This window comes from Macaca mulatta, chromosome 15 (genome assembly GCF_049350105.2).
Source record: "Macaca mulatta isolate MMU2019108-1 chromosome 15, T2T-MMU8v2.0, whole genome shotgun sequence".
NCBI classification, from domain to species: domain Eukaryota; kingdom Metazoa; phylum Chordata; class Mammalia; order Primates; family Cercopithecidae; genus Macaca; species Macaca mulatta.
Window position 1 is genome coordinate 5,600,038 of NC_133420.1, and position 20,064 is coordinate 5,620,101.

General features: G+C 62.5%; 3 protein-coding genes across 14 annotated transcripts; 1 reads left to right on the forward strand and 2 right to left on the reverse strand.

Annotated features, from left to right (window-relative positions):
* The first annotated feature begins 2,532 nt into the window (after nucleotides 1–2,532).
* EDF1 (endothelial differentiation related factor 1) lies at nucleotides 2,533–6,830 on the forward strand. Of its 4 annotated transcripts, none has more exons than XM_077965283.1 (5): nucleotides 2,533–2,656; nucleotides 5,094–5,145; nucleotides 5,501–5,661; nucleotides 5,948–6,041; nucleotides 6,448–6,830. In XM_077965283.1, the coding sequence occupies exons 1-5, from the start codon at nucleotides 2,579–2,581 to the stop codon at nucleotides 6,486–6,488; spliced, it is 426 nt and encodes a 141-aa protein (XP_077821409.1). In that variant the 5' UTR covers nucleotides 2,533–2,578; the 3' UTR covers nucleotides 6,489–6,830. The 4 variants fall into 4 exon arrangements, with proteins under 4 accessions (XP_077821409.1, XP_077821410.1, XP_077821412.1 ...); XM_077965284.1 differs by having other exon boundaries at nucleotides 5,501–5,607; nucleotides 6,599–6,830; XM_077965286.1 differs by having other exon boundaries at nucleotides 5,501–5,598; nucleotides 6,599–6,830.
* Nucleotides 6,831–8,103: 1,273 nt separating this feature from the next.
* Nucleotides 8,104–16,545, reverse strand: MAMDC4 (MAM domain containing 4). Of its 6 annotated transcripts, XM_028834585.2 has the most exons (29): nucleotides 16,413–16,545; nucleotides 15,641–15,748; nucleotides 15,392–15,565; nucleotides 15,180–15,305; nucleotides 14,951–15,081; nucleotides 14,784–14,868; nucleotides 14,525–14,650; nucleotides 14,184–14,321; nucleotides 14,010–14,098; nucleotides 13,758–13,931; nucleotides 13,530–13,614; nucleotides 13,250–13,438; nucleotides 13,030–13,146; nucleotides 12,734–12,865; nucleotides 12,502–12,626; nucleotides 12,308–12,419; nucleotides 12,057–12,173; nucleotides 11,842–11,976; nucleotides 11,587–11,720; nucleotides 11,299–11,518; nucleotides 11,089–11,226; nucleotides 10,789–10,907; nucleotides 10,617–10,707; nucleotides 10,352–10,498; nucleotides 10,037–10,171; nucleotides 9,759–9,886; nucleotides 9,572–9,680; nucleotides 8,796–8,974; nucleotides 8,104–8,341 (listed from the first exon to the last, which is right to left on the reverse strand). In XM_028834585.2, exons 1-29 carry the CDS (start codon nucleotides 16,456–16,458, stop codon nucleotides 8,300–8,302), a joined length of 3,651 nt encoding a protein of 1,216 aa, XP_028690418.2. In that variant the 5' UTR covers nucleotides 16,459–16,545; the 3' UTR covers nucleotides 8,104–8,299. The 6 variants fall into 6 exon arrangements, with proteins under 6 accessions (XP_028690418.2, XP_077823058.1, XP_077823057.1 ...); XM_077966932.1 differs by having other exon boundaries at nucleotides 10,617–10,907; XM_077966931.1 differs by having other exon boundaries at nucleotides 10,617–10,907; nucleotides 15,641–15,775; nucleotides 16,413–16,512.
* Nucleotides 16,546–17,808: 1,263 nt separating this feature from the next.
* Nucleotides 17,809–19,380, reverse strand: PHPT1 (phosphohistidine phosphatase 1). Of its 4 annotated transcripts, none has more exons than XR_013405256.1 (4): nucleotides 19,199–19,380; nucleotides 18,692–18,816; nucleotides 18,269–18,388; nucleotides 17,809–18,076 (listed from the first exon to the last, which is right to left on the reverse strand). XR_013405256.1 is itself a non-coding variant. In XM_077967080.1 (4 exons), the coding sequence occupies exons 1-4, from the start codon at nucleotides 19,356–19,358 to the stop codon at nucleotides 18,042–18,044; spliced, it is 375 nt and encodes a 124-aa protein (XP_077823206.1). In that variant the 5' UTR covers nucleotides 19,359–19,380; the 3' UTR covers nucleotides 17,809–18,041. The 4 variants fall into 4 exon arrangements, 3 of the variants coding, with proteins under 3 accessions (XP_077823206.1, XP_077823205.1, XP_014971824.1); XM_077967080.1 differs by having other exon boundaries at nucleotides 18,269–18,323; XM_077967079.1 differs by having other exon boundaries at nucleotides 18,269–18,326.
* Between the last annotated feature and the right edge of the window lie 684 nt (nucleotides 19,381–20,064).

A 20,064-nucleotide genomic window follows, 5' to 3' on the forward strand; every position in this document is an offset into this window, starting at 1 on the left:
GGACACCTGCAGAGGACAGCTAGATGTAGCTGTCCCCTGTCTCTCCGCCCAGGCTCACTATGGAGCTAGCTCAGCCCCTCCTGCATGGGTCTCTGAGGCTCTGAGAAGGGCCTCCCAATGCATTCACGAGGTCGGGTGTTGGCTGAGTTTGTCACATAGGAGGACTGAACTGCAGTGTTAACAAGGCTGCCTCTTTCCAGGCCAACTCCGCCTTCACCACACTCTTCCTGGGGGCTGGTGGCACTGGGGTGACTATAAGCATTTTTGGCACACAACGAAGGGGGACTTGAGCGGAGATACATCCAGTCAGGGTTTATGGGATATTTTCTTTTTCTTTCTTTTTTTAGAGACAGTGGAGTCTTACTCTGTCCCTAGGCTGGAGTGCAGTGGCGCAGTCTCGGCTCACTGCAACCTCCACCTCCAGGTTCAAGCGATTCTCCTGCCTTGGCCTCCCGAGTAGGTAGGATTACAGGCACACACCACCATACCCAGCTAATTTTTGTATTTTTAATAGAGACAGGGTTTCACTGTGTTGGCCAGGATGATCTTGATCTCTCAACCTCGTGATCCATCTGCCTCGGCCTCCCAAAGTGCTGGGATTACAGGCGTGAGCCACCACACCCGGCCACAAGGGATATTTTCATTCAGTTGAGTCACATCCTTGCTGGATGTCTGAGGCTGTTGAGTCCTTAGCTGAACGGAGCTTGGTGCTGGAAGTTGGTGAGAAGCAGAGAAGTAAGGTTTGTATGCACGGAGCCATCAGTGGGTCCGCAAGACTCTTCCAGTCATCCAGTGTGAAAAACGGTAAGCAGAAGACTCAACTTGCCACTGCCTGGTTAGAATTACAGTTGTCTCCTCTCTGGAGTGCATTTGGTAATGCAGCATTTCCAGTTTAACACAGCATTTATTTATGTTGTCTTTTTGGATGGAGACTGCACTTACCAGGATCCTTGTTTGTGGAGCATAACCTGCAGCAGTGCTACAGGAAGCTCATCCATTCAAAGCCCAGAAGTCAGTACTATGATTAGGGCCAGCGGTGGCTCAAGCCTGTAATCCCAGACTTTGGGAGGCCGAGGCAGGAGGATCACACGAGCTCAGGAGTTCCAGACCAACAAGCCAGGGCAGCATGGGGACCCCACCTCTACCCTACAAAATACAAAAATTAGCCAGGCGCGGGGGCTGCGCCTACAGTCCCTTCACTTGAGCCCAAGACGTCGAGGCTGCAGTGGGCGCTGCCGTGCTCCAGCGTGGGCCACAGAGTGAGACCCTGTCTATAAAAATAAAAATCTTGGCCAGGCGCGGTGGCTCACGCCTATAATCCCAGCACTTTGGGAGGCCGAGGCGGGCGGATCACGAGGTCAGGAGATCGAGACCATCCTTGCTAACACGGTGAAACCCCGTCTCTACTAAAAATATACAAAAAAAATTAGCTGGGCGTGGTGGCGGGCACCTGTAGTCCCAGCTACTAGGGAGGTTAAGGCAGGAGAATGGCGTGAACCCGGGAGGCGGATCTTGCAGGAAGCCGAGATGGTGCCACTGCACTCCAGCCTGGGCAACAGAGCGAGACTATCTTAAAAAAAAAAAAAAAAAAAAAAAAATCCTAAAAATCTTGTTCAATAATAATGTATAACGACCTTTCTCATTATACAAAACAACTGTAAAATAGCTGTAAAATAGGGTATTACATAATTATTGTCGTACAACATATACACTTTATATGTTACAGAAAATAAACATATGCAAAACCATTCATTTTTGCCACCCATGTTTTCATAGTCTTCCATTCCTTTTTTTTGAAATGCAGTTTCGTTCTTCTTGCCCAGGTTGGAGTACAATAGCGCGATCTCGCCTCACCGCAACCTCCGCCTCCTGGGTTCAACCGATTCTCCTGCCTCAGCCTCCCGAGTAGCTGGGACTACAGGCATGCGCCACCACGCCCAGCTAATTTTGTATTTTTAGTAGAAACGGGGTTTCTCCATGTTGGTCAGGCTGGTCTCGAACTCCCGACCTCAGGTGATCCTCCCGCCTCGGCCTCCCAAAGTGCTGGGATTGCAGGCGCGAACCACCGCGCCCGGCCTGCATTCTTTTTCTTAAAAAGAATCCCACCCCACGCTGCGTTTCGGGCCCCACAGCCCTGGTCCTCGAGCGCAGGTCCCAGCCGCGCAGGCGGCAAAACAAAGGGGGGCGGCCGGGGAGAGAGCGGAGACCCCGCGCCTCCTCCGCCCGCGTGGCCCGGCCGGGGTGCGGGGCCCGGGGAGGCGCAGGCGCCGCCCGCGTGTGCTGGGAGGCCGCGGGGCCCGGGTTCAGGGGTCCTCCCGACCTGCGCCCCCAGCGGCCGCCGCGCCTCGCCAGGCCAGGCCCCAACGTTGCCCTCCCCACGTCAGCCGCGCGCGGCCGCGGCGTCCCTCAGACGAGCCGAACGCCGAATGGCCCCGAGCACGGGAAGTGCCCGCCCCCCGCGTGCCGCCAGCCAATGGGACGCCGGAAGCGGGGAGGCGCCGAAGGGACGTCGCGTCGCCGCGCCGGGTCTCTAGCAGCTGCCGCCGAGCCGCCGGACTGACGCCCGCCTTCGCCCGCCATGGCCGAGAGCGACTGGGACACGGTGACGGTGCTGCGCAAGAAGGGCCCCACGGCCGCCCAGGCCAAGTCCAAGCAGGTGCTTTGCTGACGGAGGAGCGGCCGGGCCGGGCTGGGCGGACGCTGGGCCGGGGCCACGGACCGTGGGGCAGGGGGTCGGGGAAGGCCAGGCGGGGCCCGGGACGGGGCGCGGGGGGCGGGGACAAGGCTCGGGTGCCGGGGGGAGGATGGGGTTCGAGGGGCGGGGAGCATCGCAGTGGCAGGAGGACCGGGCCAGAACAGGGGTGGGAAGGTGGGGGGCGGACCCAGGAGGTAGGGGGCGGGCGACTGCGGGAGAGGAGGAGCAGGGAACGGGACAGGGCAAGGGGCAGGTGATAGGACGGGGATCAGTGCCAGGGTGGGGTGGGAAGGGGATAGGGGCAGGGACTGTTGGTGGGGACAGGTGTGAGGACAGAGGCAGGAGGTGGGGACGGGGGCGGGGACAAGGCTGGGGCCTTGTGTGAGGATAGGGGTCAGAGGACCAGGGTGGGCACTGGGAACGGGGGGCAGGGATGGAGTTGGGGACAGGGCTTGGGAGGACAGGGACTAGAGTCGGGGACAGGGCTTAGGACAGGGGTGGGGACTGGGGCAAGCAGCAGGAACCAGCGATGAGGGTGGGGAATTGGGGTTGGGATAGGGCTGGGGGCCAGTGGACAGCAGTTGAGGGCCTGGGGCGGGAGACCGGGTGACTGGGACAGAGGTTAGTGACCTGAGTGGGAGTTGGGGACAGAGGGTAGGCTCCTCCTTGAGCCTTTTCTCTTTGCTTGGGGCCTGCTTGGTTCTACTGGTCTCCGCTAGTCAGATACTGCCCAAGGAGCCTACCTGGTCCATCACAGGCTGTAGGGAGTGCCTGCATCAGGGAACCCCATGAGCAGGTGGACCTTGCCTCCCCCTGTTGCACGGGTGGAACATGGGTGTGTCCTGAGCAGTACTTGTGGAAGGAGATTACCAGTGTGGCTGATGTTTCCGAGGGTCAGTTGTGAGTCTGATGTAATAGGGAGGACGGTTTAGTCACCACCTCTGCCTCATTCGTACTCTCAGGTGGCCTAGGGCTGAAGCCTTTGAGGCCAGTTGGGCCAGGATGTGCTGGGGCTCTGGTGACAGGGATTCATTGGTCTGCCCTGCCCTTGCTGGTTGTATGGTCAAAACCAAATTCATTCTCCTTTCCTTTTAAAGGAAACTTAATGGCCATAAGCTAGGAGTCACGGGGAATAATTGGGTGGCAGCATCTGTGAGTACATCACACTTAGGATGCTCCACAAGTCACTTCTCTGAAGTGGTAGAAATGTTAGCCAGGCACAGTGGCTGAAGCCTGTAATCCCAGCACTCTGGGAGGCCAAGGCGGGTGGATCATGAGGTCAGGAGTTCAAGACCAGCTTGGCCAAGATGGTGAAACCCTGTCTCTACTAAAAATACACAAAATTAGCCAAGCGTGGTGGCAGGTGCCTGTAATCCTAGCTACTGGGGAGGCTGAGGCAGGAAAATCGCTTCAACTCGGAGTGTGAAGGTTGCAATGAGCTGAGATCGTGCCACTGCATTTCAGCCTGGGCGACAGAGTGAGACTCTCAAAAAAAAAAAAAAGTCAAGAAATACATTATATTAATATTCAGTGACTGTAGATGAGATACCATCACTGTAATTGGTGATGTTTCTGGGGAGCCTGCAGGCTTCCATGAAATGTGTCATCTTTGTGTTACTAGGAGCCAGATTCAGGGAGGAAGGCCACACCAGGCCAGCATTTGGTGTTCCTTCCTACTTTTGCAGTAGAGTCCAGCAGAGAAGTAAATCTATGCTAAATATGATTTCTCAGAAAGAATCCACTAGCGCATACTAGCTATTCAGGAGGGAGGCTGAGCCCAGGAGTTCCAGACCAGCCTGGGCAACATAGCAAGACCCCAACTCAAAAAAAAAAAAAAATCCCTAGTGCGTCTTTCTCAACAGCAAAGGAAGTGGTGTTCCCTTAGCAGTTTATTGTGGATTTCCTAGACATCTGATTGTAGAGGTTTTTATATAACGAGTTTGGGGTTTTGTTGTGTTTTGTTTTTTTAGACAGTATCTCATTCTGTTGCCCAGGCTGGAGTGCAGTGGCATTATCATAGCCCACCACACCCTCAAACTCCTGGGCTCAAGTGATCCTCCTGCCCTAGCCTCCCTGTACAGGCATGCACTACAATGTCTGACAATTTTTTATTATTTTGTTTTTTTGTAGAGACAGGATCTCGCTGTGTTGCCCAGGCTGGTCTCGAACTCGTGGCCTCAAGTGATTTTGCTACTTCGGTTTCCCAAAGTGCTGGGATTACAGACATGAGCTGCAGTACCTAGTTGAGCTTGGGTAATTGAACCCAGCACTGCATATCAGTCATTGGGCACCACTAGTCCTTAGCAGTGTGCTAACTGGCTAACAGCAGGCCTGAATTGGTGTGTGCTGGACACTGCCAAAGCTACTTTAGATCTACTGATGTTTTCTAATTTTCTAGGCTATCTTAGCGGCACAGAGACGAGGAGAAGATGTGGAGACTTCCAAGAAATGTAGGTCCTTGTGTTTCCACTTGCAAAGTGAGGCTGTGCTGTGGGTCCATGTGCTGGTGGGTGTGGTGTGGACGGTGCCCACAGGGAGGTTGTCAGCTGAGTGCCTGCCTGCACCGGTGCTGGCTGGAGCCCTGGGAGGCAGCCATCTTCCCAGAGCAGCTCTGGTCGGCATGAGTGCAAACTGAGAGAAAACTCTGGAAGTCCATGCCCTGAGGTGTGTGAACCTGGGACAGCCTGGGTTCCCATGTCCCCCTGGGCTCAGGCAGCCTCTGGGGTCTGGTTACCACTCTGAAACGGTTTTCCGTCAGGTTAATTCCAAACCCTCTTCTCTGCTTTTGCCTCACACCGATTCCAGGGGCTGCTGGCCAGAACAAACAACATTCTATCACCAAGAACACAGCCAAGCTGGACCGGGAAACGGAGGAGCTGCACCATGACAGGGTGACCCTGGAAGTGGGCAAGGTGATCCAGCAGGGTCGGCAGAGCAAGGGGCTTACACAGAAGGACCTGGCCACGGTGAGGCTGCGCCGGCTCTCACTTCTCCTGGGGTTGTGGGCTTGGGCGGGGGTGGCCGGAGTTCAGATAGCACGGGGAGGGCAGGCTCCACCCCCTGGTGCCCTTGCAGGGAATGCCTGGGGAAGCCAGGTCAACCCGGCTCTCACTGCCTCTTGCACAAAATGCAGCTGTGTGTGGGTGCGTACCCCAGGGGCCCCAGAAGCTGGTGTTCTCAGGCGACGCTCCGCGCCTGGTTTCGTAGCAGTGCTAGTGGAGCTGATGTGTATAAAGCACATGTTCTCTTTAGAAAATCAATGAGAAGCCACAGGTGATCGCGGACTATGAGAGCGGACGGGCCATACCCAATAACCAGGTGCTGGGCAAAATCGAGCGGGCCATCGGTGAGTGTCCCTCCACCTTCGCCGGGTCCGCTGGACAGGGAGGCCACCACTCCTGGCTGGGGTTGGTGAGAGTGGGACTCGGGAGACGAAGATGGCCCTGAGGGTCCCCTGTTCTCTGAATTCTGGAGCTTTGCTTCTCCAGGCAATAGAGACTGAGGGGTGGTGGGGGCTCTGCAGGCCTCAGGAAACCCCCAAGAGCAGTGGAATCCCACTCCCTTCCCCTTGCCAGTTCCCGTCAGCCCGTGCTGTTGGCCATGGTTCTCTGAGCCTGAGCACAGCGGTCCAGGCCCTGTCAGCATGGGGCCGGAAGCCAGTTCCGCAGAGGACCCCTGGCTCCAGTTCTTCCGGAGACGGGTATTCATGCTCTGCTGTCTAAGATGATGAGACTCATCCTTTTGAAAATTAGATGTGAGGTCCAGGAGTGCCTGTGTGTTGAGAGCCCAGTGAGGAATGGGAGCGGCGTGGCCCCCCTTCCCTGGGAAGATGGTGAAGAGGGGCAGCGTGGGGGGCAGGAGGGAGCTGGCGCTGCAGTGGCCAGTGGCTGTGGCTCATTTCAGGCCTCAAGCTCCGGGGAAAGGACATTGGAAAGCCCATCGAGAAGGGGCCTAGGGCGAAATGAACACAAAGCCTCGAAATCAGTGCGCTCCAGCTGATCTCGTTCTGCCGGTTCCCCTTGACCGCCAGCACCGCCGTGGGTCTCCTCACGGCCAAACGGAACAAGGGGTCCAGCTTGTGGGGGACCCTCCCCAGCCCATTCCTGCTGTCAAACAAACAAAACCTTGCAAAGCGTTGGGTTCTGCTGACTGTTTTTCTCCCTACGTCGCGTTCCTCAGATGAGGGTGCAGAACTCCACCTTCCTGTTCTGGGGGTGTCTGCCCAGTAGCAGTTGTGGCTCAGAGGCCTCAGGGAGCTCTGAGCACCACCTTATATAAGGGTGAGGGGTGGAGGCCAGAGGCGCGGAAGGAAGAGGAGCGGTGTCACTGGGAGCTGCTTTCTCTGATGTAGCTCTAAAGAGAAGCTGGGAAAATTTCCTGCCTTTGGCGCCGGGGCCAGATTATTCGGTCCTGCTCTCAGCTCCCAGGCCCCTAGTTGTGGGAAAGGCCGGTGAATTTTCATGACTGATGCCCGGGAGTGGGCTGCCAGGGGGCTCTGAAGGTCTCTCTGCAGGGCCATTTCCTTTCGCCCATCTGTGTGGACAGCGGGCACTGGTCAGCCCCACGGCACCTGAAGACGAGGGACGGTGCTAGCCATGCCTGACCGCCACCCTCTGCTGGGACTTAGTCCCCAGGGCGGACAGGAGCCCAATGGCTGGCGAGGGTGCCGTGCTGTGCCCTCCAGCACCGCATGGCTCCTGGGGGCAGATGTGAGTTCATGAGGCAGGGTAGGGCTTTCCTATGGGCAGGAGGGGGCTTGGCTGCACAGGTCTGGGTATCGCCACCCTCCCAGGGGATAGCCACCCACAGCCAGGCCTCAGAGGCCACAAGACTGGGCCCTCACCATGGGGTTGTGTCCGAGTCACCCACGTGGAGGACCAGAACTCTGGGAGCTGAGGTTAGTGACGTTGACCCTGCGTTAGGACGGGAGTCCTCTGCTTGTGCCCCAGGCCAGGTCACAGCTTCACAGGGTCACCCTCCTGCTCAGGCGCGGGAGCCAAAGGGAAGGGCTCAGCTGCAGTCCTGGGGCACCTGGTGACCTGGGCACTGTGACCCATAGTCCCTGGGGCAGCTCAGGCCTGTACCACAGAGAGTGGGCCCAGCTGAGGCACTTCTTCCCTCCGGGCCTGCCCCGTGCACCGTGTCCCCTAAGGGTCATCTCCTTTGCACGCTCCTGATGCTGTGGGTCAGTTTCACTGTTGTCCTCATTAGACACAGAGCCCCTGCCCTGGCCCTTGTCCTGGTGGGTCTGTGTCCTCGTGGGAGAGGGTCCCCTTGTCTCTGGTTCCTGAGCTGCATCCAGAAGCAAGCAGGCGCCCCTAGCATGTTCTCCTAATCATGTCACTTAACACTGCAGCCCCCACCCTCACTGGCTGGTGAAGTGTGGACACACTGACTTCAGCCTGGGAGCTTGGGCCGCCCTCATGGGCCGGGGTGTTTATTCACAGAGCAACAGTCAGCACAGGGCAGGGAACGCCCAGGCCTCGGCATGTCCTGAGACCCGCAGCCTGTCCCAGCCTGGGCAGGGCAGGTGTCCGGTCCCCGGCTAGGGTCTGACCAAGTGCTGGATGTTACGTGAGGAAGCGGGGCCTTGTCTGAGGTGGTCTACGGATCGCTGGTGACAGATGCCGGGAGGGTGACACCATCCTAGGAGGAGGAAGAGGAGTGTTTTTTTTCTTTCTTTCCTGAGACGGAGTTTCGCTCTTGTCACCCAAGATGGAGTGCAATGGCATGATCTCAGCTCACTGACTGCAACCCCTGCCTCCCGAGTAGCTGGGATTACAGGCACCTGCCACCACACCCAGCTAATTTTTTGTATTTTTAGTAGAGAAGAGGTTTCACCATGTTGGGCAGGCTGGTCTCAGACTCCTGACCTCAGGAGATCCACCTGCCTCGACCTCCCAAAGTGCTGGGATTACAGGTGTGAGCCACCCCGGAAGGAGGAGGAGCTTTGACAGTGGTGGCTGGGAGAGGGAGGGCAAGGATGGGCCTTGTGCAGGTGGGGGCTCCTCCCTGGGGGGTTGTGTCCTGCCAGTGCCTACCCTCCAGGGTCACAGCTGAGCACAGAGGCTCCTGCCCACCCATCCCTGGGGGCTCCTACCGCATTGAAAAGGATGTTGTCAAAGCCGGGGGCTGTGGCCTCTGTGTTGCTCTGGAAGGGGCAGCTCCCCCTCTTCTGTAGCCAGCGCCGTCCCCCAAGTCCCAGCAGCACCAGGAGCATGAGCAATAGGAGGGCACTGCCAACTGCAGTTGGCACAGACACGGGTGCGGCTGTGTCCCCTGTGGGCCATAGGGACACGTGAGCCCTCCAAAGCAGCCCCCAGTTCTGGTGTCCGGGTGTAGCGCCTACATCTGAGGCTGAGGAGGAAGCCTGGGGCTGCCTGGTCCCCTCAGCCTCTGCTGGCTCCTGGGGTTCACCCCTATTTCAAAGGCAGAGGGTATTTTTTCTGCCACCACAAGGAGGGGGCCTGGCAGGCAGGCAGCTGCTGTCTGCAGACTTGGTGGGGCTCATGGCCCCAGGTGAGATCCTTTCCCTCACCAAGTGAGAGCAGTCAGTGGTTGCCCTGAACCGACTGGCAGCTCCTCCAGGATGGACCTTGCCCTGGGTGTGGGCACAGGGAGCACAGAGGCCACAGCCAGGCAGGGCAGGCCCCAGAGACTGTACCCCAGGGACAGCCCAGCTCGGGCAGTGGCCCCAGGGATGAGTGGGGCAGAGAGTGGGGAGGGCACAGGGTGTGGGCCTGGCAGCTCTCCTGTCCTGTCTGGGTGCAGCATGCTCGCAGCTCCTGGGGCCACACGCTGGTAAGCCTGGCAAGCCCTGAGCTGGGCTGGCCCCCTGGGCCCTCTTCCGTGCCTCCACTGCAGCCCAGGGCTCACCTGGGCTGGGGGCAGGCTGCTGGCAACGCTGCCCGGCCAGATATTCCACGTCATCCAGGGCAATGGGTCCCAGGGCTGGCTGGCCACCCAGAGTGGCTTCAAACACAACCTGATGGAGAAGGAAAGGAGTCTGTGTGGGCCCTGGGTGGAGGAGGAGACAGCTCCTGGCCTGGACAGCCGGCCTCACCTGGAACTCCTTGGTGCTGGCCACCTCCACCTGGGCCTCCAGCCACTGGTGCCGCCGGTGCCCGCCTGTGCCCCACACGGCCAGCTGGCCCTGGGTACTGCGCAGCAGCACTCTCAGCTCCCCCTTGTCTGAGAGCAGGGCCAGGGCGTGTCAGGCCTGGGGTCCCGGGACTCCTGCACACCTAACCAGGGGTGGGGTGGGAGGCCACCTCCCCACCTCTGCTCCTGGACCCCTGCTGCCCCCATTGCCCAGGCCCCCGTTGGCCCAGCCGGACTCACAGAAGTGCTCGGGAAAGCCCATGTGGTACCAGAAGCGGAGGCAGGAGGCCGGGGTGGCCGGCAGAGGCTCGCTGCGCAGCCAGGCGGCCCGGCCCCCGGGGCCCAGCACGCCAGTTTCAAAGAAAGCAAAGTGGCCTGGGAACAAGAGGAGGTTGATGCCCGGCTGATGGGCAGAGCCAGCCCTCAGGGCCCTAGCAGAGGCTGAGTGGGCAGGGCCTCCTCTGGATGGGGCGTGTACTCGGTGGGCAGCAGGAGGCCAGGTGGCTGTGTGTGGCCTCTGGGTCGCCTCCCCACCTGGCTCCAGTGGGCACGTACCTGCCTTTGTGCCCAGGGTGTGGTCCACAGGGGGCTGGGGGTAACGAGAGGGGGTGGCTCCCCCGCCCCAGTCCCAGCTGTATCCGCCCAGGCTGGGCCAGGCCAGGTGGCTCCAGCCGCACAGGCCAGACTCAAAATCACAGGAACCTGCAGGACATGGGTGGGTGAGTGGTGCTGCGGCCCAAGCCCTAGGCACCACTACCATGAAGGGAGAGGGCTAGGCAGGCGCCCCAGAGCAGGGCTGAGGCCACAGCAGGGTTCCCACCTGGCCGAGGGCAGGGCCCATCCTGGAGGAGCAGGTCATCCAGAGCCACGTAGGAGTGTGCCACGCCTGCGGCCACTGCCTCAAACACCACCTGGTGGGTGCAGGGCAGGGCAGCCGCAGTGGGTCCAGGCAGCTCTCGGGGAGGGGGAGGGGCACCCCACCGTGCACTCACCCTCCAGGCTTGCTCAGCCTGCACGTCCACGCTGCCTAGGCGCCAGGCCAGCCCACCGTGGGCACTGAGGCTGAGCACCTGGTGCTTCCTGCCCTTCTCCAGGTGGACCCGCAGGGTGCCTGCCAGCAGGGGCGGCCCCGGTCAGCAGTGTGGGGAGAGCGCCTGCAGGCCCCGGTCTGAGCTCCCAGGCTCCCGGCCTCGCGGGCGCAAGAGGCTCCCAGTGGCCTCAGCACAAGGCTGGTGGGGACACCAGGCCAAGCTTCCCTGAGCCCACTGGGGTGGGCTCCCTAAGCCCCTCACCTGGGTTATGGAGGCTCCCGTGGTACCAGAAGGTCAGGCAAGCAGGCTGGGCAGGGGGACTATACTCCTTGGAGGTCAGGGAGGCCGTCTGGCCCCTGGGCAGTGCGTCTGGGCTGGTGTCCACCACCATGTAGTGCCCTGGAGGTGCCAGCATCAGCCTGCCAGCCCCTGGCCAGCCCCCCAATCCCTGCCCCTGCCAGGCCCCCATACCTTGGGCTGTCTCAGTGGTGTGGTCTGTTGGGGGGCCCCAGGCTGTGTGGCCCGAGGCATTGGCCTGGCGCCTCCAAAGACCCCGGCCTCCCGAGGAGAAGCCGCAGTCCGAATCCTCAAAGGAGCAGTGATGAGGGGCCCAGCAGGGGCCTGGCCGCACGGCCACGTCGTCTAGCGCCATGGTGCCGTGGTATCCGTCCCGGAGGCCCTCGAACAGCAGCTGGGGGTGGAGGGTGTCAGCTGGCGGGGGGTCCTGCCCTGTCCTCCCACCCGGGCGCCAGGCCTCACCTGGTACTGGGCACGGGAGCCAGGCTGGTGGGAAAGGGTGGCCCAGGCCTCATGCCAGCGGTTGCCCTGGGTGCCCGACCGTGACCACAGGTGTGTCTCCTCCCCTTCCCGTCTCATGGCCAGGCGCAGAGTCCCTGCAGGGAGGGAACCAGTCCATAACTGACCTCTGCCCTGTGCCTCGATGGGTGTCAGAGGGGGGCTCTGAACCTCCGGGGGCCTCCCCACAGGCCCTGCCCCACTCCCAGGTCCACTCACCAATCTGGGGTCCATGGAGGTAGTACCAGAAGCTTAGACACTCCGTGGGCGCTGCTGGCACCTGCGGCCTGGAGAGCAGGTGGGCGCTGTGGCCCCAGGCCAGGGGGTCTGTGGGGTCCAGGAGCACAAAGTGGCCTGTAGGGGGCATGGGGCTGAGCTGCAGAGATGCTCCACTCCTGTCTGAAAGCCACCCCCGGTCTGAGCGCCCGTCCTACCTTGGCCTGTGGTGTGGTCGTGGTCAGGGCCACGGCTCTCCACCCAGCGCCAGTGTGTGTCTGAGAGGTGGCCTGGGTACCAGCTGCATGTGTCCCGCTCAAAGTTACAGGAGACCTCTGGGGGTGGGGCCAGGTGGGGTCACAGACCTTTCCCCCTCCCCCTCCAGAGCCCTGAGAAGGTGGAAGCTCCGGGGTCCCTGGAGGGGTATGGGGGGAGCACCCAGGTGGGAATGAGGATGGGCAGCAGGAACCTCTGTCTCTCTTGGTGGTCACTGTGGGGCTACAGTCCCTCAGGGTCACGTTGTCCACCCCAGCTCCCTGCTGGTCAGGGCCGTCCAAGTCCACCAAACCGACAAACTCCAGCTTCATGGGGTAGGGGGATGAGGAGGATCATTAAGTCAGGGCCCGCTCCAGTGGAACCCCCACTCTGGGCTGCCCTCCTCACCTGGAAGGGCCGGCGGCGGGCCCCTAGAAGGACCTTGTCCACCTTCCAGCCACCTGCACTGCTGCTCAGGGCCTGCCATGCCAGCTCCCGGGAGCCGTTGTCTACCACAACTAGTGCCAGGAAACCTGGCCAGCGGGGCAGGGGGCACTGTGGGTCACCCGACCCCAGATCCCTCCCACCGTGCAGGGAGCACCCAGGGGCTGGCCAGGGAGCTTGTGGAGGGCGGCGGTACCTCGGGGCTGGCTCTGTAAATAGTAAGCCAAGTGGAGTTCACAGCTGGGGCCAGAAGGGCCAAGGAGGGGTGTAAGGACCCGGGCCTCAGTGCTCAGCTGCCCCCAGGCCCTCTGCAGAGACAGGAAGTGCCCTAGGGGAAGAGCAAGGTGCTCAAAGCCTCGTCCAGGGCCCCACTCTGTCCCTGAGGGATCCCCAATCCAGAGACCATCTGTAGTGCAGAGAGAGAGCAGAGACTCCTCCAAGGATGCTGCTCACACCCGGGTGGGGGCTTGAGCGTTGGGCCTTGGGCCTCACCAGCAGCAGCTGCACTGGACCCCTGGCTCTCCTGGGCTGAGAGACGCCGCCACTGCAGCCGCCCCACGCTGGCGTCCTCCCAGCCCCCGGCCTCGAGGGACTCAAAGTCTGTGGTGCCTGAAACAGCAATGGGCACTGAATGGCAGAGTCCTCAGCCCGCCCCGGCACCTACCCCCTTGGCTCCTCAGCAGGAGGTCTGCAGGAGGCTGAGCCCCTTTACCGCAGGCCTGCTCATCCTCGCCCCCTGCGCACTGCTCCTCGAAGTCACACAGCTGTTCCGGGGGCACACACAGGTCCCCGCAGGCAAAATGCCCCTGCTTGCAGGAATCCTGGAGCCGTGAGCTGGGCGGCAGGGGCTGGGGGACTGGGGCCCAGGGCCCAGGAGGCAGTGGCTGCAGGGTGGATACCTCTGTGGGGGCAGAACTGGGTCAGGTGGCAGGAATGGGGAGTGCTGTGCCTCTCCAGGGCAAGGCAGGGTAGGGCAGATTCAGCAGGCTCACCCGGGACTGGTCTGCAGTGGTCAGACAGGATGAGGTCATCCAGACCCACGACGCCCCCCGGGCCTGTCTGCCCGGCCAGGAGGATCTGAGGGCAGAGGGGCTCAGGGGGTGCCCAGCCTATTTTCCCCCGGGGTCTGGTCCCTGTCCACCCACAGCAGGTACCTTGTGGGTTCCCCTCCCCTGCCCCCAGCCTGGCTCCCCAGACCCCACCCTCTTGCTGTTCCCTACCTGGAAGGGGTGGGCGCTCTGGATGTCAACACGGTCTCGGACCCACGCAGTCCCCAGCTCCCCTCGGCGCCTCCGCAGCAGGACGGGAGCCTGGGGGGCACTGGACCCCAGAGTCTGCAGGAACAGCTGGAGGCAGCCAGCCTCAGAGCCATGCAGGTAGTGATAGAAGATCAGCTGTGGAACCAAGAGCTGGCTGGGGGCCCTGCACCTGGGCAGCCAGCACGGAGGCCCTGTGAGCCCCACCCATCTCACCGAGCAGTTGGAGGCGCCTGAGGCTTGGAATGCCGGGCTGGAGAGTATAGCAGGGGTGCCAGGCTCGGCCACAGAGACCAGGAAGGAGCCTGCGGGAAAGAGCGGGAGTGGGCCACAGCCGCTGGGCTGTGGCCACGTGGACGGGGCCTGGGCCGGGTCCCCTGTGGGCCTCACCCTGTGCACTGTTCCGGCTGTGGTCACGGCGTGGCCAGGAGGGGCGCTCAGGACCACCAGCGCTGTGGTTCCGGGACCAGCCTTCCGAGCGGTTCCATGGGCCCAGGCCTGTCTCAAAGTCGGTGGCTGTGTGGCGGCCTAGGGCGGGAGGTGGCGGTGTCGGGGCCGCTAGGCAGTGCTTCCTGCAGCCGTATGGCCCCAGCTCCAGGGTGGCCCTGGCAACCACACCCCCAGAAGGATCATCCCAAGGATCCAAGGTGCCCCCTCCTGGATGAGTGCTAGGGCCCCCACCAAGGTGTCCAGTGTCCCTGCCTCACCCTGGGCCCCCACCCTGGCCTCACCACAGGTGAGTGGGTCCTCATCAGACAGGTCCCCGCAGTTGTCTTCCCCGTCGCACAGCTGCTGGGGCTCCACGCAGACCTTGTTCTGGCAGTGGTGGTGTCCCAGGGGGCAGCTGGCCTGGGGGGCTGGGTGGGGCAGGGTTAACCCTTCACCGAGGCCCCGGGAGTGGGAGAGCACTCGGGGGCAGACAGGGTCTGGGCAGGGGAGTGGGCAGGCGGGGCCCTCCCGGGGGTGGAACAGGAAGAGGCGGTGCCTTACTGGGCAGACCACAGTCCCAGAACGCTAGGTCATCTAGAGCCACAGCGCCCCTGTGGGTGGCATTTCGGGTGGCAGAGAAGGTCACCTGAAGAGAACAGGCCCTCAGGACCTAAGTCAGGGCCCAGACCCCCCCAAGGCTCCCACTCGTCCAGACCCTCCCAGCTCACTCGGAAGTCACCCCGGATGCGGCCTGTGGTCACTGCCAACTCCTGCCAGCCGGGGTCCCAGGGCCCTGTGCTCTGCCACAGGGTCAGGGTCTCTGAGCCATGGGTCACCTCCAGCCGCAGCTCAGCCACATCTGCAATGTCAGGGGTCCCAGGGCAGCTGCGGCCCTGCTTGTCCCCACCCGCCCTCCCCTTGGGCACCCCCCATGAGCCTTGGGGGTCCAGGGTGCACCTCCAGAGGCCGCATGGTACCAGAGCCTCAGCTTGCAGGAAGGGGCTGCCTCTCGCAGGGTTGGCGAGCGCAGGGCTGCGGTGGACGCCTCTTTCCCTCGGTGGGTTCCGACGGCCATGTACCAGCCTGGCCCAGGTGAGAGGTCAGGAGACAGGGCAGGGAGCAAGGAGGGTGTTGAGACAGGGGCGCGCAGAGACTCGCCCTGGCCTTACCCAGGTCGGTGCCCAGTGTGTGGTCTGAGTGAGGCCCAGGACCCTCCAGTGCGGCCCCCGCCCTGTCTCGGAGCCAGCTGTAGCCTGAGGTGCTAATGTCCCGCCAGCCGCAGGAGTCCTGCTCGAAGTCGCAGGCGAAGGGGGTGCCCAGGGCGGGCGAGGCCCCACGATAACCTGGGAGAGTGGGTGGTCAGGTGTGCGCCAGACCTGCTCACACTGGCCCTGCCCGCCCATCTGGCCTTGGCTTACCACATTGGGCCTCATCTGAGCAGTCCCTGCAGTCACACACGAAGTTGCACGCAGCCTGGCCGGGGCTCCTGCAGTGGCTGGGGACCCAGGCCCAGCCTGGGGATCTTGCTGCGGGGAGGGTGACAGCCAGGGGGCCTGGGTGCAGAGTGATCAGCCATCCCAGCCTGCCTAGGACTATTCAGTTTTGGCACTGGACATCTTTTGTCCAGGGAAGCCTCTCAGACCAGGAGATGGGGCAGGGAGGGACCAGGACCCATCAGAGAACTCCCACCCGGCTCCGGACCAAGCAGAGCATGCTCCTGTTTCCAGCCCTGAAGAGGCTGGGGAGGAGGGCCTGGGCCTGTGTGGGGATGAGCACCCTGCCATGGGCACCCCCAGAAAGGTAGCAGGAACCCAGCGTGCCCAGCAGTGAACTGGGCACTGGGAGGGTGACCCCCAATGGGAGGCACCAATGGGTGGCCCAGGGGCTTCCACAGGCTCCGCCCAGTCCAAGGGTGGCAGACAAAGGCTGACAGAGCTGGGGGGCACCTCCTGAGCCCTCTTGTCCCAGACTGGGAGGGGAGTCTTGTCTCTTCCTTTGCTTGGCAGGCCTGAGGACCCCATGGGCTGATTCCAGGTCACCCCCATTGCAGACCGGCCAAGGCAGTGCCTGGCAAACCAGCTTCCCTTTGGGGCTCAGGCGTCAGCCCTGGTGCCCATCACTGCCACACAGATGGTAGGCTCAGAAGCCAGAGCCCCTTGTCCTGCTTCAGGAGTGAGACAAACGACTTACCCAGTAACAGGACCAGGGCGGGCAGCAGGTGGCTGGGCAGAGGCATGGTTGGGCCAGAGGAAGCAGGGCCAGAGCGGCCACACAGGGTGCTTGGGAAGTTCTGTGCGGTTATGAGCCTTCACTGGCCCCACGCGCTGACTCTGCTGTTTAAGTGGAGGGCCCCTCGGCCTGGCCCCACCCAGTGCTGACGGTGCCAAGCATAGGCCGGGATAGCGGCCCCAGGAGGGGGCCTCTGACCCAGGGTCAGCTCCCACCTGCTCGGCTCCCTCAGACACAAGGTCAGGCCCTTCCACCCTGCCCTGCCCTGCCTGGTGGAGGGGAAGTTCCCACTGGAATGGGGAGGGACCCAGGCACCCCACTAGGACTCTGCTCGGCAATGTGGGGTGGGCAGAGGCCGCCGTGGCCTCTCACTGTGCCTTTGGCACTAGCCTGGTGGTCAGGACTCAACCAGTCCAGTAGCTGCAGGAGTCCAGCATGTGCACCAGAGCCGGCCCCTGTGGTCGCAGCTGTGGGGCACCTGCCTCTGAAGGATCACCCTCTCATTCATTCACCCTGAGCATCCAGGTGCCATCTGGTGCCAGGCACAGGGTCCCTAGGAGCCCAGAAACTTCTGGTCCTCATGAAACAGACCCACACTTGGGGCAGGGCTCTTTGAGGCTGGGGAAGGAGTGTGGCATTTGGAGCCAGGCCGTTTGTGATTTCCCACGGTGTGACCTCGGAGCTTGTGTCACTGAGCCTCGGTGTCCCGGTCTGTAAAATGTGGTCACGACAGTGCCTGTCTGGAGAGGCTGGCCGGAGGACCAGTGAGCTGACAAAAGGTGGGGATGCTCTGTGTACAACCAGCCCTGGCCCCCAGGGTGCCCCTGCACCACCCCACGGAGTGCCACTGTGTCTGGGGCTTCCCAGGGCAAGGCCTGAACCCATGCTGTGCCCACAGCCCTGCCGGGTGCAGGAGGGACCTGGGAGGGGCCCCCAGAGTTAACGTGAACCTGCAGGGTAGGTGCAGCTGTGGGACCTGACCCTGGATACTGGCAGGCCCCATGGGGCTAGTCATGGAAGGAGCCTGCAGGCCAAGCCTCAGGGCAGACGGCAGACAGGACACTGGGGAGCCCTTGGATGGGTTCACAGGAGGGAGCACTGGTGGGTGCCCCAGGTCTTGGCCAGCCCGAGGGATCAGGCCCTGACTCCAAGATGCCCTGGAGGACAGTGACCGTGGGAAGAGCAATCAGGCCATCACCAGGGCCCCCTTATCAGACCCCAAAGGGCTGAGTGTGCATGGCCACTCCCTGGGGCCACTCCTGTGCTCCCCCACCCACCTGCTTTAGTTAGGGTCTGGGGGGCCCTGGAGGTGGTGACGCACGGTGCGGAAGCCAAGGACAGAGTTCAGAGACTGGGAGGCGTGGCAACACGTTTAATTCTGTGGTCAAGCTAGCCTGTCTGCAAAGCCTGGCAGACGGCAGGTCACCAGGGGCTGCCGCAGAAGCAGGCAGGGCCAGCCCCGAAAGGGGTGCAGGCAAAGGCGGGGGCTCTGACATGGCTGCTGGAGGTAGCAGGCCCCAGGCTGGGAGTGCTCAGTAGCCATCGTTAGCCCAGGTAACCTCGTAGTCGGGGTACTTGGCTTTGATTTTCTCAGTTGAAATGGCGTGCTGGGCAGGACCATAGGCCTGGAGAGAGAAGACGCCTGCTGGCACCACCTGGACCCTTCGACCCCATGCCCTGGCTCTGGGCATCCAGCCACCAGCCACACCAGAAGCGAGTGTGGGAAAGGGAGAGAGTGCCTGGGGGTGCCAAACCCACCATCCCGACTGCCCTTGGGGGCTCCCCTGGGGAGAGGCGACCTCCACAGGCAAGCAAACCTTGAGGGTGGATCCTGGGGCTTGAGGCACCCAGAGGGACGCACGTGGCTCTCATCTGCTGGTGGTTTTTGTGAAGAGCACGGGCGGGGACTCTGAACTCCACCCAGGTACTGACTGCCTCTGGGGGCCCAGGGCGCAAAGTGCTGGAGGACAGCTAGAGCCCAGCAAGGCCTCCGGGGGCAGGGAGAGGGAACGGCAGGCCATGTCTGGGGGTCTCCCTCCCGCCCCTCAGGTCTGGCATGTGCTCCATGGGGGAATGCAGGAACACAACTGGCCCTGGAAGGAGGGCTCTGCCGCCCACCCTGGGAGAACCCCGGGAAGCCTGCGTGCTCATCTGGGGCCACGGGTCAGGGCAGCAGACTCAGGTGGGCCTCGAAGCTGGAACCGGGGCCTCCAGCAGGGCGGGACGGGGCTGCGGCTCACCATGGAGTAGCCGTACACGTGAATCTTCTTGTCCTGGCTCTGGTGGGAGATGCGCCCGCCGCCCAGACACTCACAGTCACAGCCCTGCTTCTGCATGTCGCCCGACACTTTGTCGTAGATGTCCGCTGGGATGGGAGGGCGACCTCAGGACGTGCCCTGGCCGCCCTTGGAGGCCGCGGGAGGAACTCCCGGCCGAAGAGGTCTAAAATCCCAGCTCTGAACAGCCTCTTCCCCAGAGGAGACGAAGCCCCTTGAGGCTGGGACAGGGATGAATGAGAGGAGGGTGGAACCGGGGCGAGCTCGGGGACTGGGAGACTGTCGTGAGGCGGGGGGTGTCAGGCTGGGTCACGCCTTTCCCGCCCAGGACCTGAGCCTGGCTCAAACCTAGCAGGGGCAGGGCTGGGAGCAGAACGCAGTCGGTGGCCCGCAGCACCCACCCCGGCCCGCCAAGCCCCGCCCCCGCCTCGCCAGCCCCGCCCCTCGCACGCCGGCAGGCCCCGCCCTCACCATGGTACTCGGCCCACTTGTAGCCGCGCACGATCTCCTTGCTCTCCGCAGCCGGAGCGCCGGAGCGCGGAGCCGAGTGGACTCGGATCAGCACATACTTGAAGACACCGTCGGAGTCGATGTCCACATCAGGAATGTGAGCGAGGTCCGCCGCCGCCATGTTCTTCGTCCCGGAGGCCCCTCCTCCCACCCGACCCGGGGACCGCTTGTACTGCGGAAGGCGGGCTCTGGGAAAGCGGCGACCAATCCCGTCGGGGAATGCTGCCCAAGACCCAGCGCCTCAGCCAATTGTACCGCCGACCGAGGCACGCGCTAACCAATCGCAATCCAGTTCCTTGCCGCCTTGCGGCCCTGTCAGCCCCACTAGCCCCACTTAAAGGAAACGTGGAACCGGGAATGGGGGGTGATTAAATCCAGCCAACGGAAAAGTTCCTCTCCAGCGGGGTCCGGTGGCACCCTTGGAGCTGGGCAGTTAGGCGGCCCGCGAAGCTGGGGCAAGGAGGGAGGCCTGAGGGACGTCCCAGCCCTGATCTCCCGTCCCGCACGTAGTCCGAAGACCACCCTCCCCGTGGCCCCCACCGCCCGAAGGCCTCCTCCTCCCCCCTCCACCGTCCGAAGGCCTCCCCCTCCCCCTTCCACCGTCTGAAGGCCTCCCCCTCCCCCCTTCCACCGCCCGAAGGCCTCCCCCTCCCCCCTCCACCGCCCGAAGGCCTCCCCCTCTCCCCTCTCCATTGCCCGAAGGCCTCCTCCCCGCAGCCTCCATCGCCCGAAGGCCTCCCCCTCTCCCCTCTCTATCGCCCGAAGGCCTCCCCCTCCCCCCTCCACCGCCCGAAGTCCTCCCCCTCTCCCCTCTCCATTGCCCGAAG